We start from the raw sequence: 17881 nt of genomic DNA, 5'->3' as shown, positions 1-17881 counted from the left end.
CCGAGGAGGGGCTCGATCCCAGGACACCATGATTGTGACCCGAGCTGAAGGCAGAGGCTTAACAAACTGAGCCACCCAGGCGCCCCTAAGTTCAAAATATCTTAAGAGAAATTGAAAAATATAAATAAAATAAAATAAAATTAATATAAATATAAAATATAGAAAATATAAAATAAAAATAAATAATAAAATAAAATAAATAAAAATAAAAATACTATTCATAAAGTAGATTTACAAACACTATGAGTTTTTAAGATATATAAGAGTTCAAGGGCATGTCAAGCTCAGGTAGGCATTTGGGATTTTCACTTGAGACCTAAGGGAATGAGGGTAAAAAATAAACTCTCTCAGTCCCTTGGGACTTTCAGAGGAAATGTGTAAAAAGCACTTTTTCCAGATAACAGGGTCCATAAGCAAGACTCAGGGGAGATACCCTTTGGAACTTGGAAGTAAAGTCACTCTCTAAGTTCTGGAAAACAGACAACTCTAAGTCTTTAAAACCAAGGGAATTTAATTCAGAGAATTGGTTTATATAGGGGTTGGCAGAGATACAGCAAAACAGAGAAAAGTGAAGTAGCCCGGAGACGTGCAATAGCAAGAAGCTACTGGAGGGACAGAAGAAGGACATTCTTGTTACCAGAGACCAGGGCCTAGGATCATCTGCTAGAGGTTGGAGCCAGGTAGGTGGGTGGAGACAGCCTGAAACTAGAGATGAGGTGAGGTGGTGATAATCCGCCTATTTCCTTAATCTCTCTAATTTCCAGAAATGCATCCCTTAGATGTTGCCCAGCAATTCAGCCTGGAATCCAACCAGTGCAGGAGTCCAAGACACAAAGACTTTATGGCATCATTCCCCACTGCCATACTGAAAAGAGCAAGGGAAAGGTGAGGAATGGTTTTGAGGGTAAAGCAGCCCCAATATCAGCACAGAGGGAAACCAAGGGGGAAAAAACAAAAACATAGTTGACAAATCTAACCCCTTTGAGAAGAATCAACTCAGGGTGCCTACACAAAGATGGGTTACTAGAACTGCAACATTAAGGCCCAGATATTTTCCACAAAATTTCCTTTAGAGCTGGTTTGTCCAAACTAGGCTCTAACCCTGAACCATACTCTATGTCTGATTGTTATGTCTCTTAAAAACATTTAAATCTAGAATGACACTTCCTCTTGACTTCGTGAAGGAAAGAGGCCATTTGTCCTATAGAATATCCCACCTTCTGAATCAGTTTGCTGCCTTTTGCTTTACTTTAGCTTGGTCCTCTTGCCTATCCTATAAGCTTGATTAGATCCACTTGAAACATTTTTGGTAAAAATAGGTAATAGTTGATGACCTCTATTTAACGTTGGCATCCTAGCAGGAAACATGTAATATGACTATTCCATCGTTTTTTTAAAGATTTTATTTATTTATTTGACAGAGAGAGATCACAAGTAGACAGAGAGAGAGAGAGGGAAGCAGGCTCCCTGCTGAGCAGAGAGCCCAGTGCGGGACTTGATCCCAGGACCCTGAGATCATGACCTGAGCCGAAAGCAGAGGCTTAACCCACTGAGCCACCCAGGCGCCCCCTATTCCATCATTTATAAGTCTAAGATTTACCACTGTTAGAATGAGAAAGCCTGATAATTTCATTGCACAGTTAACTTTTAAGACCAGGAAGTAATCTGTGTGGTACACCTAACCTTGTGAAAGCTAGTTTTTTTCATTTGAAAGGTGAATAATAGAATTGTTCTTTTTTTAAGTTGTTTTTTTTTTTTTTTAAGATTTTATTTTTAAGTAATCTCTACACCAGAGGTGGGGCTCAAACTCACAACCGGGAAATCAAGAGTTGCGTGCCCTACGTACTGAGCCAGCCAAGCTCCGGAACTGTGATAATAGGATTGTTGAATAGAGCAAATAAATTAATGGATTCAAAGCACCTAGGACATAATAAACATTCAAATAAAACAGCAATTATGATTATTTTGGTTGCAACTCCACCAGCAGAGAATATGAAGAAAGAATCAAAAACCCTTCCTCTCCATTCCCAACATTTATTTCCCTTTTCTGAGAAGTTGGCCATTTTGGAGTCTCATAGGCTGGACGTTTGGCCTTATTACTAAACAGGTCAGGTCTGTGGACAAGATAGCAGTAGTATCAATTTCTCTTTATGTAAATTAACTGCCATATGCGGAGCGCTTAGTATGTTCAAACATTGCACTATATACTTTACAAACATTTTCGCATTTAATTCTTCCTTACACCTCACAAGCAAGAATTATTATCCATATTTTCCAGATGAGGAAATTGAGGCTCAGAAAGATTAAATAACTTGCTCAGGCAGCACGACTTGGAAGCAGGAGATAGCACCTAAAACTGGGAATCCTACCATCTCCTAGGGGTGAGACTCAGAAAAGACACGCTACGTAAAACCGATTGCACCTGGCTTTAAGAAACCTATTATTTCTCAGTTGTCACCTCCTCAGCAAGCTTTCTCTCTCTTATTTAAAGCTGAACTCCTCTCTTCCCTGTTTCACTCCCTCATCCCCACGCCCCCAGCACTTGATTCCACCTGACTACATATTAACTTTATTGTTTTTCCCAACTCCTACTGCCTACTCCATGAGGGTAGGGATCTTTGTTTTGTTCACTGCTGACCTCTCGGCATTTCTAACAGTGCCTGGCACACACGCGGAAACGCTTAGAAAGTTGTCGGAAGAACGACTAACACGCTGCCGGAAGCATCAAGGATGGAGATTTTAGGGGCGAAGATTGAACCTCTCAGGAGTCCTATGTACTTCCCTGCGCCCCCCGCCTTCCCCCTAGCTATAGGCAAGGGGAGAGGGAGAAAAACCCCGCCCCTCGTTCGGCCGCCGCCGCGGCTAGGGCGTCGCAGCGCAGCACAGCAAGCGGATTGGATGACTGGGTAGGGTTTCTGGAGTCGCGTTTGACTCATGGGTTCCGCGGCGTCGGCGCTTACTGTGTGCGTCATTTCCGGGCAGCGCGGGTCGGAGTGGGCAACGGCCTGCAGAGCAACATGCCTAAGTGAGTGGGGTTCCAAATCTGCGGATGTTCTCGGCCCCGTCGCTAACTGTGTCCCAATGGGGTGGTGCAGAGAGGGTTCTAGCTCTTGAGATTTCCCGGGAAGGGAGAGGGTGTGGGGAAGGGAGCCTGGGAGTTGCCCATACTGCCCCTTTGCAGTGTCGGTAGGTCGACTCGGCCCAAAGCAACAAAAAAGCCTAGTTTCTGTCAGATTGCTTTGTCTGATGTCTTGGAAACAAGAATAGGTCTTTTTATAATTTGCCTTCATTGAACAGCACTCCGGTGGATGGGCATCTGTTAACTGGTGGTCGTTTTCTCTTTTTCTCTGTTTTCCACCTTTTTCCAGGTTTTATTGTGACTACTGTGACACGTACCTCACTCATGACTCTGTAAGTAGTGTCTCTTCTCCGTTTCAGAACACTTTGTGCTTAACAAATTAGACTTTTTTTTTAAGGTGTAAATTTGTGCTTTTCATCCTGTTGAGGTTTAAGTGCTCCTGCTTGGAGAAAATAATCTGGATTTCTTTTCCCCCATCCTTCCTGTAACTGTTTTCATAATTTGTAGTTATTGGTCTTCCAGAAATTAGTGTTTTCAGTTGAGAACCAAAATAATAATGCTTTAGCAAAATAGAAGGCGAAAAAAATTTTTATGGCACAAAAAGTTTCCAGGGACGTGTCCTAAAGTTCAAATACTTGATAGGGACAAGGCACTCAGACGTCTTATTGATTAAATTGGAAAGAAGTGCCTAAATTTGAAACAGAGTACTGTACTTTGATTTGATTAAAAACTGTCTCATTGAGCATTTACTATGTGTCCAGATGCTTTACATGTATCATTTTGTTTAATGCTCATATTAAGCCTATAAGGTTAGTATTATCTCTGTTTTACAGAAGAGGAAACTGAGGTAGAGTATGGTTAAATGATTGACTAGGTGTTACTAAATCAGTTGTACAGAGCTAGAAGGTTAGCCTAAGCAGCCTAACTCCAGGGCTTCTCTGCGAGCAGCTCTCAGACTTTTTTGGTCTCATGATTTCTTTCCACTCTTAAAAATTACTGGGTCATTTAAAAAAATGAGTTACGCCAGTTATATTGGTTTAGTTACTAATATTTGCTGTATTTGAAATTAAAACTTAAAATTTAAAAAATACCAATTCATTTGAAAGTAACAAAGTTTTTTAACAAAGTTTTTACTTGTAATACAAATAAAATTTTAAAAGTGAAAAATAGCTATTTTCAAAAAGGAAAAAAGTATTGTGAAGAATGGTATTGCTTTAACCTTTCTGTAAGCTTCTATAATGTCTGACTTAATGGAAGACAGGTGGATTCTTCTGCATTAAATTTGTTGCACTATGTTTTGGTTGAATTATATGAAGAATCCAACCTCACATGGATGAGGAGTTGAAAAAAGTAGGGTACTTTACCAACCTTTTTAGATAATTGTGGACATTCTCTAATACTTTATATTACTACATCTAGACTAGTTGCACTGTGGAATCTGAAACTATATCAAACTTTCCATACTCTGTTACATCAAAATACACCGATCTGGGGGTGCCTAGGTAGCTCAATCATTTAAGCATCTGTCTCTTGATTTCAGCTCAGGTCATGATCTCAGGATTGTAAGACTGAACCCTTCCATCTCTCTCTACCTCTGCCCTTCCCTGTCTCCATCCCTCACCCCCCGGCAATTTCACTGATCTGCTTTGCACTTTGAGTGAATCTTTTACCAGAAGAGATTTTGTAATGTGCTTTGGTCATTTGGAAAATGAATATTGGAATATTGGTTCACTCAGTCATACAGGTGTTTCATGTTCCATTACATTTGATTATGTAATATTAAAATTCATATTAATGTCACAATCTAATCAGAAGAGGACTTTAAGTATTGGGAAGCTGACAAGCTCATGGTAGTAGATAAAGTTTTCTAAAATTCTGAGTTTTGTTCGAAAGCTCAAATTTTATCCTTGGCAATAAATACTACCAATTGCTTCCTTTGAAGTGACAGGCTCACTTCACTTATTTCTGAGAAGTCTGAATCTCCTGTTTGTTTCTCAGTCTGTCAAGTAAAAATTATGTTCCATCAAAGAGATAGCTGGTAGAGCTTACAACTTGAACCATTTGCAGTCCTGCTTTTCTTTGAAATAGCATTGTATTTTGGCATGCGGCTGAAGTACTTTGTACATCCCATTTTGTACCCAGAATTTTAAAAAGACATAGGGACGCCTGGGTGGCTCAGTGGGTTAAGGCCTCTGCCTTCAGCTTAGGTCATGATCCCAGAGTCCTGGGATCGAGCCCCTCATCGGGCTGTCTGCTCAGCAGGGATCCTGCTTCCTCCTCTTTCTCTCTGCCTGCTTCTCTGCCTACTTGTGATCTCTGTCCGTCAAATAAATAAATAAAATCTTTAAAAAACTAAAAAGACATGAACTCAAGAGTTGAGGTTTAATAGAATTAATAATTTTGCTGCTTCATCAAGTACAGTTTCAGTGAAATTGGTCCCCCCCCCCCCGTTAGTGCAGTGTTGAAAAATACAACGACCCCTCATGCATTGGGTTGCCATTGCCTTGATTCGTTCTAAAGTGCCAGAAGTTTGACATCATCTGTGCAAATGTCAATACAGTGGAAAAGGAAAGTAATGTCTTAACATCATTATGGAACTACTTTGACCTTGCAGACCCCCTGAAAGGTGTGTCTGAGACACCCTTAAATGCCTATGAGCCACACCTTGAAAACTATAGCTCTGTATTTGGCTGCCTTTGCAGAAATGTGATTAAACCGGAGCTCCTGATCATCTTGGCATTTTTCAATAGTAGCTGCAAGAACCCTAGCCAGATGTTCAGTATTAATTTGTGGAACATGTAAGTAGGATGACTCCTCTTGAAGGAATAATAGTTTTGAATATTATTATAGATTGTCCTGGATGGGACTCCTCCAATAAGTTGGTATCACAGTAATTTGCCTATAGAGTCCCAGTTTTTATTTTGTTTTGTTTTGTTTTTTTGATCCTAGCCCCTTTCACCCCTTATAATTTTCTAAAATTGTTAGCAAGTAGGTAATGCTTTTTTGCCATTTTATAGCTTATCTTGCTAATGCCAACATTCAGAGAATTGCAAAGGATCCTTTATAACAAATGTCTGTTTGTGAGAAATGTCAGGAACCCCTGTAGAAAAATTCCATAGTGATTGAAGCAGTTCCCTGTAGTGGACTTTGAAATGCAGTAAACATTCAGCACTGCAGCTTTTGAGTTTTTTTTTTTTTGTTGTTGTTTTTTTTAAAGATTTTATTTATTTATTTGACAGAGAGAGATCACAAGTAGACAGAGAGGCAGGCAGAGAGAGAGAGAGAGGGAAGCAGGCTCGCTGCTGAGCAGAGAGCCCGATGAGGGACTTGATCCCAGGACCCTGAGATCATGACCCGAGCCGAAGGCAGCGGCTCAACCCACTGAGCCACCCAGGCACCCCAGCTTTTGAGTTTTTGCTGATTTTTAGGCATGATTTTGTTATGAGGCTCAAGGCCTTGTTGTATTACGTAATCAGTCACTGGAGAGTCAAGGAACAAACAGTATTTTGAAATGCAGACCATGAAAAGACAGTCTGTGTTCATGTGATACTGGTCCTGTCTGCTGCTACTGAAGTAGTCCTGTGACGAGAGGTTCTATTGGTAAGAGGTAGTTAGACAGCTATGAGGAGCATCTGAGTAAGGTCTGGACTCCAGGCCATACTTAGCAGCTATGTGTTTTAAGACAAGTCTTTTAAGCATAAATTAAAGATAATAGGCTTGTGATTTTTAAAATCAATTTTATTGAATTTTATATATGTGCATATATATATATTTTTTAAAGATTTTATGTGTTTATTTGACAGAGAGAGAGATCACAAGTAGGCAGAGCAGCAGGCAGAGAGAGAGGGGGAGGCAGGCTCCTTGCTGAGCAGATACCCCTGATGCAGGCTCAATCCCAGGACCCTGAGATCATGACCTGAGCCAAAGGCAGAGGCTTAACCCACTGAGCCACCTAGGCGCCCCAATTTTATTGAATTATATTTCGATTAAATGCCTACCTTTTAAGTATGGTCTGATAATTTGGCAAATAATTACCATTTGGTATATATATGAGATACAGAACATTTCCATCACCCCAGAAAGTTCCTTTGTGTTTTTTTACGGTCTGTCCCCTGCACCATTAGCCCCAACTGATCTGGTTTTTATTACGAAAGATCAATATTAACTGGTTTTAAAACTTCATATGAATGGAATCTTAGGGTATATACTCTGTGTATCTCATTTCTTTTGCTGAGCGTGGGTTTTTTTTTTTTTAAGATTTATTTGAGAGAGAGAGAGAGCAAGCACTAGTGGTGGGAGGGGCGGAGGGACCAGCATACTCCCTGCTGAGCTGGGAGCGGATACAGGGCTCAATCCCAGGACCCCGAGACCATGACCTGTATTGAAGGCAGATGATGTAGCAGATGTGTAGCCACCCAGGCGCCCTGAGCATCCTTTTGAGATTCATCCATAATTGTGTGAATTAGTGATGGGTTCTTTCTGATTAATATTCCATTGTACCATGCACATGTGATTATTAGGATGATGGAGACACTGCTTGTAAAGTACATAGTATGGTGTTTGGCATGTAGTGTTAAATAAGTGTTAACTTAAACAAATAGTTAAATGTGTGGAGTTAATCTTATGTCAGTTTTACCTCAGAAAAGCTGTTAAAAAACCAAAGGATTAGTGAGCTAGAGACAAAAGTCTGTATGTGATTCATAGTCTGTATTCTAGACCCATAGTCATTTAAAAGAAGATAGTCTCATAAACAGTGTACTTTAAATATATGTAAGCTGTATTATTTTGCTATAGAATAATCTAAGAAAGGTCATTAAAATTGCATTATATTCTAGATCAGGAGTTTGCAAACTTTTCCTTCAAGTGCCAGACTGTAATTATTTTAGGTTTGTGGACCATATAGTCTTTTTTTGTGATGACTTGTAGAGAAAAGACATAGATAATACCTGAACAAATGAATGTGGCTGTGTTCCACTCTGTTGTTTTACAAAATCAGGTGACTGGCCCATGGGTCATAGTTTGCTGACCTCTGGTCAGATGATAAATATATAAATTTATTTATAAATGACCACAGTGCATTGTTGGATAATGTTTGTAAATGATGCTTCAGCACCCAGCTAAAGCTGCTAAAGGTAGCCAGGCTACCTATATATAAAAAGGCTTTATAAAATTTCTGATCTGGAGAACTTGTTTCTGTGACCAATATGACCTTTTTGTCTTACAGCCATCTGTGAGAAAGACACATTGCAGTGGTAGAAAACACAAAGAGAATGTGAAAGACTACTATCAGAAATGGATGGAAGAGCAGGCTCAGAGCCTGATCGACAAAACAAGTATGTTTCAGTCTCTTGTTCTGTTGTGGGAGAATGGTCCCATTCTTTCTCATCCCTGTCTTTCTGTTGTTTTCCACAGAAGAAGCTCATTCTGAGTGATAAATAGGAGCATTCTGGTGTGTTCAACGAAAGAATTAGAAGGTCGTTGGTTTCCCAGGGAATATACGAACACATGAATAGTAATTATTGAGGCTAGAGCAATCAGATATTGATTAGACTGGGAAGTGGGGCAGAGAAGAATGAGATGCCTAGTATTTCTTTATTGACATGGACCAGATATTGTAGCAAACTTATGTGAAACCTCCTTTGTAGTGATCATAAGTTTTTTTTATTTTATTTTTTAAAGATTTTATTTATTTGAGAGAAAGCGCTAGTGCACAAGCTGGGGGAGGGGCAGAGGCAGAGTGAGAACACAGACTCTCCACTAAGTAGAGAGTCCGATGTGGGGCTTCCCAGGACCCTGGGATCATGACCTGAGGTGAAGGCAGATGCTTAACCAACTGAGCCACCCAGGCGCCCCTGATCATAGTTTTTAGAACTATTTTCCTTTCATAATAAGAAAATGTGGAAGTGGATTTATAGTTACCTTCAGAGAGTTTGAGAGACTTTGAATTTCTTATTCCTGTAGTTCTGACAAAGATACTTGGTTAAGAAGGAAGTAATGGATGTGACAAAGTAACCTGAGTACGTTTCAGACCTCTGTTGGACATGCCATGCTCTTTTTGTTTTGTTTTGTTCTGTTTTCTGTAGGCTCCCATGACCCTGAGATCAAGACCGGAGTTGAGATCAAGAGTCAGATGCCTAACCACCTGAGCTACCCAGGCCTCCCTCTTTTTGTTTAATTTGGGAAATATTTGTGTGGCTAGTTGAGTTCAAGACACTGACAGAAGATGTAGCATTTCTATGTTAGGTCATGCTGGTATATTTTAAACATGGCCTTTCTCATTTATTGTATTCAGAGCTGGCAGGCAATTGTGGGCTTTGATTGTGTTGCAATTTTAAGAAAACAAAGCTTACGGAAAATAGCAAAAAAGGAGGAAGACGGGTTAATGAAAGAACCTTCTATGGCTGACCCCCACCTCTGATTTCCATGACCTCGTTGCAACAGTGTTGTTTTGTTTATACCAGGTTCTCAGACTTAGCGCTGTTGGCATTTGGGGCCGGATGATTCTTTGTTGTGGAGCTGCCCTGTGCATTGTAGGCTGTTCGGTGGCAGCCCTGGCATCTACCCACCAGATGCCAATATTTCCCAGTGATGACAACTAAAAATGTCCCCAAGCATTGCCCAGTGTCCCCAAGAGGGTCAAAATTGCCTTTAGTTGAGAGCCACCAAATACCTTCATCTTCTCCTTTTCTGCATCCTGGATTATTAAGGAGCAAATCTCGGACATTGTGCTGTTTCATTTGAAAAAATACGTTGTATGAGGCGCCTGGGTGGCTCAGTTGGTTAAGTGTCTGCCTTTGGCTCAGGTCATGATCCTGGGGTCCTAGGATCGAGCCCCACATCAGTCTCCCTGCACAGTGGGGGAACTTGCTTTTCCCTCTCCCTCTGCTGCTCTCCCCGCTTGTGCTGTCTGTGTCAAGTAAATAAAATCTTTGGGAAAAAAAGAAAAATATGATGTAATCTTTTTTTTTCTATTTGAAAAGATGTTAGAAATTTCTTGGCATCAAAGTTTAGAACTGTATTCATTTAGTTATTTTGTGGATGCAGCAGCAGAATTTAGGATGAGTAAATGTTTTTGATGGAAGACTTGGAGGAGAGAGAGAGAGAAGGCAAGCCCTCAGGGACATACCATGTGATGTTGATGTCCATGATTATGTTGGCTTTGAGTCCACTGTTGAGCCGATGGCTTAGCTACTCCCTCTTCAGTCTTTACAAGTTGTCCTTTTGCTTGGGGTGTGGGAAGTGTCATTTTGATTGGAAAAGTCCTTGTTGGGATATGATCTCCTATAGAGCACAGGCTTTATTCAGAGGCATATGAGTAGTTAGCTGTGCATAAATCTCCACTTCTAAAAGTCATCTTTTTGGATCTGGTCTTTAGGAATTAGCTGTGATTTACTTTCGTAACTTGATCTACATTGCACTGGTTGGGATGGAATGGGGATAGATGGGGTATCCTTAGGCTGCAGATTGCATTGAATTGGAAAGGACTTATATTTAGGAATAGCTTTTATGAGTGTACATTTTATTTTTATTTTTAAATTTTATTTATATATTTACTTAAATTTTAGTTCTAGTATAGTTAACCATGCGTAGGTATCTTAGTATTTATGTGTGACCTTTTTGTAAAGCCACTTATTAATTATCTTTGATTTCTTTTGTCTTCATTTGTGCCTCATATTCATTTGTGCCCTGAAAGAAAAAAGTTGATTGTATTGGACATTTTTTTAAGATTATAATCTTCTTCAGGACAGGCTCTTGCTTTGAAATCTTTGTTTCTCTTTCGTGTCTCTTAGCTTAGTACATTAATTTCAAAACTGCTAAACCAAAATGATGTGAGGTTTTACAAAAGCCCGGTCTTTGGGCAGGTATCACACATTTTTCAGACAAAATTGTGAATGGTTCAAATTGTGAACAGCATCTACAGATTACAGATGTCTGCCTCTCTTTGGTAAGACATTGGTAATGGGAGGTCTTCATTCTATTCTCCCATAGATCAGCCACAGAAATGCTGACTAAATAAAAATAGGTTAAAAAACCCAAAACAGTAAACAAATTAATTGGAATTTTTGCTGGTGAATACCCAGGTTGATTTAAAACTTCTAGAGGCCGTGATGTAATAATCTTAAATGAAGTAAAGTGTTTATAAAAAAAAAAATAAAAATCTTTTAAAAATAAAAAAAAATAAATGAAATAAAGTGAAATAATTGGGACTGTTAACGATTTAAAAGAAAATGGTTATTTTAGTAAGTGGGTTGTTGAGTTCTTATTCACTGTGTGTTGTTTTTTTCCTTACTCTATCCAAAGCCGCTGCATTTCAACAAGGAAAGATACCTCCTACTCCATTCTCTGCTCCTCCTCCTGCAGGGGCAATGATCCCACCTCCCCCCAGTCTCCGTAAGTTTATGAAGTTTTCTTCTTAACAGCCATAACTTCAGGGCAGCAGATTATCCTTTGATTTTGTTAGATTACCTCACAGTTGACTTTTGAATGCGCGTGTACTGAATATATAGATAGTAAAATAAAAACAATTTCAGTGGTATCATTTCTAAAATATCTTCAGAGTTAGATAGCATTATTGCTAAAATATTGTGTTTGTGACTTCCCAAGTGGGTATGAGACAAATTCAATGGAAAGGTCAGAATGTACCTGTGATTAGATGAGCTCATATATGAAGCTCATTATTATTATATTAGGTAAGCTAAAATACTAATATATCGATGAGTATATTACATTGTTTATTGCTATGAACCCAACACTGGAGGATTAAAGTAGTAGATAAACTCTTCAGTTGTTTTTCCTATTTTCTAACCCACCTAACACCAATATATGTACCTTGGGAAAGACAGAATTAGACAGTTGAAAGTGGAAGGGATTAAAGGCCTTTCCTCTCTATGAAGGTTTTTTGTTTCTGAATGACAGAAGGAGAATGAGTAATTAGGCCATAAGTTCCATGGCTTTCCTGAAAGAGCTCAGATTGAAATTGAATTCAGAAACCTAAACTTGGTCTTGTAAGTAACCCTGGATATAAACATGGGGAAGCAGGCTACTTATATAGTTGCATACTAATGCAGGTCGGCCTCTAACGGCCCACCAAACCTTTCTTGGGCTTCCGCCATCCTGGGACCAATCAGGCCTTGGGTCACAACAGCTCTCAGGTTACTTCTTTTATTTATTTATTTATTTATTTATTTATTTTTTCAGAGAGAGATAACAAGTAGACAGAGAGGCAGGCAGAGAGAGAGAGAGGGAAGCAGGCTCGCTGCTGAGCAGAGAGCCCGATGCGGGACTCGATCCCAGGACCCTGAGATCATGACCTGAGCTGAAGGCAGCGGCTTAACCCACTGAGCCACCCAGGCGCCCCTCTCAGGTTACTTCTCTATCCTAGTCTGTATTTTGGCTGGCTGGCACCCAACTCCCATTATTTTAATAGTAGAATGATTTATAGTATGAGTGTGCCATAACTAACCTCACCATTTTCATATTGTTAGACATTTAAGTTGCTCCAGATTGTTGTAAACTATACTGTCAAGAATATCTCTGCATATACATCTTTATCTTCATAGTTCCAAAGAATCTTTTAAAGATTTTGATTTTTTTAAAAAACGGACCTGGGATTAGGTACTTGTGGCTTTACTTTGACAGAAACTCTACAGAAGGCATAATATTTAAAAATAAATAAATAAATAAACTTCTGGAATTTTTTTTTAACTTGGGAGAACCTGACTTGATTTTATATTTCTGTCGAGGCAGTCTTGTTCTTGTTTTTTGGACGTAAAGTTTTGTGGCATAATTATGTTTGCTGCTCTGCTCTTATAAAAAAGAAACCATAAGAAGGCTGTTGTTCCAGAACTTGGACTTAGACTATGATGCCCCACTAGTTTCATAGAAGAGAAAATATTAATATGTAAGCATATCTTAACCTCTGCCCCCATTTGTTATTCCAGCGGGTCCTCCTCGCCCTGGTATGATGCCAGCGCCCCACATGGGGGGCCCTCCCATGATGCCCATGATGGGCCCTCCTCCTCCTGGGATGATGCCAGTGGGACCCGGTAAGTTTGAATCTCTTTCCTTTTAGGATGCTTCCTTGTGTTCTAGTTCTCTGTTTCAATGGGATTCTTAGTTCACGTCAAACATGTTATTGCAACAAATTATATCTGGCAAATCTGTAATGATAAAAAGAAATATTTGTTTTACCAGTGTAATTGGATGATACCCAAAGACCTTGTACTACTAAAAACAGGATACGGCTGCCTTTTTTTTTTTCTTCTTCTCCCTCCTGCCACTTACTTGCCTCCTCCTGACTTTTGGCCATTTATAATGGAGAGAAAGGTAGATGAGTTTGTTCCAAGAGGAGATAAAGGGGAGGGTAGGTAAATACTTTTGCTGCTACTTTTCTCTGTTTCAATTTGAAGCAGAGCTACCTCTTTTTGTTAATTTAATTTTGCTGCTTAACCAGGCCAAATTAGTACATGAAAAGGCCTTAGCACTATAGTTTGTCTATTCAGGAAGGGGGAAAAACACTTCAAACCTTTTATTTTAACATAAACATTAACAGAGATTAATTTGCAGATGTTTCTGAGAGTCAGGGCCTTTGCTTTGAAAATGAGTCTGCTGATTGGAGCACAGTGTATTTCTTCCCTAAACCAATAAACCATATCCATAATGCATTCTCTCTCTCTTTTTTAAGATTTTATTTATTTATTTATTTATTTATTTATTTGACAAAAAGAGCACAAGCAGGGGGAGTGGCAGGCAGAGGGAGAGAGAGAAGCAGACTCCCTGCCAAGCAGGGAGTCCAGTCCTGGGATCAAGACCTGAGTCGAAGGCAGACACTTACCAGATTGAGCCACCCAGGCGCCCCCCGTAATGCATTTTTTACCAACTTTATTTTCATTTTCTTTCATGGTTAGAAACCTTGTGAGGCAATCTAGTTCCAATCTTTTATGATCCCTTCACCTACCAAATTTGTGAGCACTTTTGGGGTGATTTACTTGAGGTTTTCTTTTTTTTTTTTTGTTAGAGATTTTATTTATTTATTTGACAGACAGAGATTACAAGTAGGCAGAGAGGCAGGCAGAAAGAGAGAGGGGGAAGCAGACTCCCTGCTGAGCAGAGAGCCTGATGCGGGGCTCGATCCCAGGACCCTGAGATCATGGCCTGAGCTGAATGCAGAGGCTTAACCCACTGAGCCACCAAGGCACCCCTACTTGAGGTTTTCTAAATACCTACTTAGTTTTCATGGAAACAGTTCTTCTTTTTTTTTTTTAAGATTTAATTTCTGTATTTGACATAGAATCGGGGTTGAGAGAAAGCACAAGCAGGGGGAGTGGCAGGCAGAGGGAGAAGCAGACTCCCTACTGAGCAAGGAGCCCCATGTGGGGCTCGATCCCAGGGCCCGATCCCAGGGCCTGGGATCATAACTCAAGCCAAAGGCAGCTGTTTAACCAACCACCCAGGTGCCCCAAACAGTTCTTTTTTTATATTCATTTTATTGATTTGCAAAACAAATTATGTAATTAGAGTAAATACAGTGACCATAAGAAACCTCCAACTCAGCTGGTAAGACAAGGTGCAACAAGGTATTAGAGTAGCTTCCTAGCTAGAAGCATTCAGTGTGCTCGCTGTGGGTATCATTTAGAGGAATGTGAGGAGAGTCTAGATAAGATTTTCTGCCTTACTGGCTTCTGAACCCAAAACAAAGTGATTTACATGGCTTCTTTTGCATTCTTAAATCAGGGTCACAAATTCAAATTCTTAGAGGGGTTAGGGATGTGGTGAACTGGTGAATGCATGAAACACCTAAAGAAGGCTTCTAGAACTCAGCTTCAGCCTGCTGTTGACATTTGATAATTCAGGTTTGGTGTCGCCAGTTCTCCCGAGTATTTTGTTGTTTTCAGCCAAGACAATAATACGATTATCTGAATTAAAATAATTTAAGTAGCTGGGGGTGGGCAGGCATTGGCAGGGTTGGGATAAGATAGAAGGTTGGCCAGGGGTGAATAAATACTGAAGCTGGATGATGGGTACATGGATGTTCTTTATCCTCTTTTTTTTCTATTCTTGTGTATGTTTGAACATTTCCATAATAAAAAGTTAAAAAAAGGAATCTAGACTTACTACTTACTAGTAATTAGACTGTTAGTTGCCACTCTTGGCAACTAATTACAGTTAAATGCACTGTGGAGACCAAAGTAAACAACTTTTCAGATGCCTCGTTTTCAGTCTTTGGTCCAGATGAATTTCCTCTAGGAAATGCTGAATATAGGCTATGTTATGATGGGGTTTTTTAATAAGATACTTAGAAGTTTAGTATTATTCTCTGTTCCTGTTGAAAATTGAAAAATTCTGTACCTGTTGTGTCTTTTCATATACTTGTGTTTTACTTCTTGTGAAAAGGCTGTATTTGGCTTTGAATATAGTTTTCTCTTGAACCATTTATCGCAAGCCGTTAATCAAAATGGTTTAATAAGTAATTATGTCAATTTTTATATTTAAAAAGAAGACCTAAAAATTATGAGGCATAATAATAAAATGAATACCCGTGAACCCACCACTCAGCTGAGGAGGTAGAATATTCTCAATTCTGTGAAGCTGTCTATAATCTTCCTCCTCAACCCCCACCTTCGCTTGCCCTCCCTGCCCTGGCTCATTCACTTGGCTGGTATATTGATGGGACCCTGCAAAAAATTCCTTAACAGTTTCTAACATGCATTAGAAAAATCAGATTTTCATGTGTGCACTAATTGTTGTAAATCACATTATTGCCTATTTTTCTTGACTTGAGCTAAGTATGGTTACTAACAGGTTCTCAGCATGGGCCTCCTGCTCACCTTTCCTACAACTCCGAACAAACGCTTAGTGGTAAGATTGTCCTCTGTGCCTGTGTACATTCATGAAATAGCTCCTGGTTATATGGTGGGTAGAACTGATTAAAAATGCTGACTAAGTAACATGTAATTTAGCTGAGAATTCCCCCGAGTTAGAAAAGGTCACTTTAGGGAACTAGTGTCCCTGGTGGTTTCTGGAAAGCAGTCTATTAATAGTTTCCCCCTTACCATCATTAGATCATGATTCCCATACGGTTCTTGTGTTGACCTTTGTTTTTTGTTTGAGAATGTCTAATTTACAGATGTGATGAATTTGTTGCATTTCTTCTGTCAAGTATGTCTTTCTTCCAGCATTTTGCAGGGGGGGCTACTTTTTTGTCTTTAATTGAAGTCCCATCTAGCTTGCTCATAAATAGTATCTTCTGACTCTCTTTTTTCCTTTTCTTTCTTTTGTCCTGCAGCTCCTGGAATGAGGCCACCTATGGGAGGCCACATGCCAATGATGCCTGGGCCCCCAATGATGAGACCTCCTGCCCGTCCCATGATGGTGCCCACTCGGCCAGGAATGACTCGACCGGACAGATAAGGAGAGACAGGAACCTCTTTATATTCATTTTATATTACTTGTTCTACTTCACCAGGAGATCATGGTGCTGTGACTCTGGGTGTTTTCTCACAGCAGGACAAGGAAGACTTGCTTGCCCTTCCTATCAAAGAGAGAATAGTTTTTGCAGGGGAGTAGTGGGACAAAAAAAAGTAATTTTCATTTGTATTGTGAAATGTGAAAATAAAATTGTCAGCTGTTTTAGTTAAAAACGTGTTCCCTTTTTTCTCCCCTCTGTAGTCCTTGTGCATTATAAAAGAGATGAAGTATTCTGGTTGTGTTTCTCTAACTTGTTCTCTCTGCAGCATGCCCTCTGCATGACATTTTTTTCCCTTAGCTATAGTGAGTCCCTTTGGACACCCTGCCTTTATTTAGAAAAGTTCTTTTGTGCAAGACCTGGTAAACCTAACACTTGTAGATTCAAAGTATCAACTTTTTGTTGATTAAAATAATAAATAGCACAATCGGTTGCTTTTTCACATGAACAGCATTTGGTGTAGTAAGTGGAAAATTTTTAAATCATTTATGCTGAAGTAAGGAAAAAGACTTTCCAGGCTCTGTATGTCAGCTAAAGATGGCAAGCATTGCCTTAACCTCAGCTTCTCCTTTGTCTTAGTTCCTCTTTTTCTTGGGCTTCAATAATCAGAAAACTTTCTAATAGTAACGGTAAGATTAGGCAGATTTCCATGATACAGAAGTTGTCTTCAGTATGTCATTTGTTATATCATAGTGGGATATTTTCAGAGAAGCATGTAGAAAGTAAGCCCCTCGCACTGTTTATATTCTGCTCAGTGTATAACCTAGGCTATTTCACCTTGCAGATGGGAGTGAAAATTGTTAGAATCTTTGAGGAGGGCAATTTAGCAGTATCTATCAGAATTACAGTACCTTTGATTTAACATTTCCATGTCCCAGAATTTATCAAACAGATAGACTTGTGCATGTACAAGATGATGTCTGTACAAGACTATGCATTGCAGCAAAAGACAAGGAATAACATAGACGTCCATTGAAGGGGGACTGATTTATCAAGTACGATACATCCACAAAATGGCATATGCCAGGCAGGTGAAAACAAAATAAAGAAGCTCTTTGTACTGATGGGGAAAGATCTCCAAAACACACATTGTACTGAATCTTGATTTGTTCAAAAGGTATTGTTTGCTGCTGTCATTATTTAGAGAAAATATCTATATGTTCCTGTGTATGCATAAAGGATCTCTAGAAGGACAGATAAGCAACTGGTAATACTTGTTGCTTGTGAAGAGTAGATGGGACAGGGGTAAATGAGAAAGGCTCATCACCTTTTTGTATCTTTTGAATTTTGAATCATTACTTATAAAACAAAACTGTCTTTACTATCTGACATTATTG

The 17881-nt window shown here is 39.5% G+C and overlaps 1 protein-coding gene across 1 annotated transcript; it reads left to right on the top strand.

Annotated features, from left to right (window-relative positions):
* Window positions 1–769: 769 nt before the first annotated feature.
* SNRPC (small nuclear ribonucleoprotein polypeptide C) lies at window positions 770–16778 on the top strand. The gene is made up of 7 exons (XM_046006769.1): window positions 770–885; window positions 2658–3025; window positions 3369–3411; window positions 8304–8412; window positions 11381–11470; window positions 13021–13125; window positions 16365–16778. The coding sequence occupies exons 2-7, from the start codon at window positions 3018–3020 to the stop codon at window positions 16487–16489; spliced, it is 480 nt and encodes a 159-aa protein (XP_045862725.1). The 5' UTR covers window positions 770–885; window positions 2658–3017; the 3' UTR covers window positions 16490–16778.
* The last annotated feature ends 1103 nt before the right edge of the window (window positions 16779–17881 follow it).

This window comes from Meles meles, chromosome 5 (genome assembly GCF_922984935.1).
Source record: "Meles meles chromosome 5, mMelMel3.1 paternal haplotype, whole genome shotgun sequence".
In the NCBI taxonomy this organism is placed as follows: domain Eukaryota; kingdom Metazoa; phylum Chordata; class Mammalia; order Carnivora; family Mustelidae; genus Meles; species Meles meles.
The sequence above is the reverse complement of the archived record's forward strand: the minus strand, read 5'-3'. Positions and strand labels throughout refer to the sequence as shown.

Bases quoted from the DNA above. Each gene is read 5' to 3' on its own strand.
- SNRPC (XM_046006769.1), top strand. The intron at 3,412-8,303 runs GTAAGTAGTGTC...TTTGTCTTACAG, and splicing joins CGTACCTCACTCATGACTCT to CCATCTGTGAGAAAGACACA. The intron at 11,471-13,020 runs GTAAGTTTATGA...TTGTTATTCCAG, and splicing joins CCCACCTCCCCCCAGTCTCC to CGGGTCCTCCTCGCCCTGGT.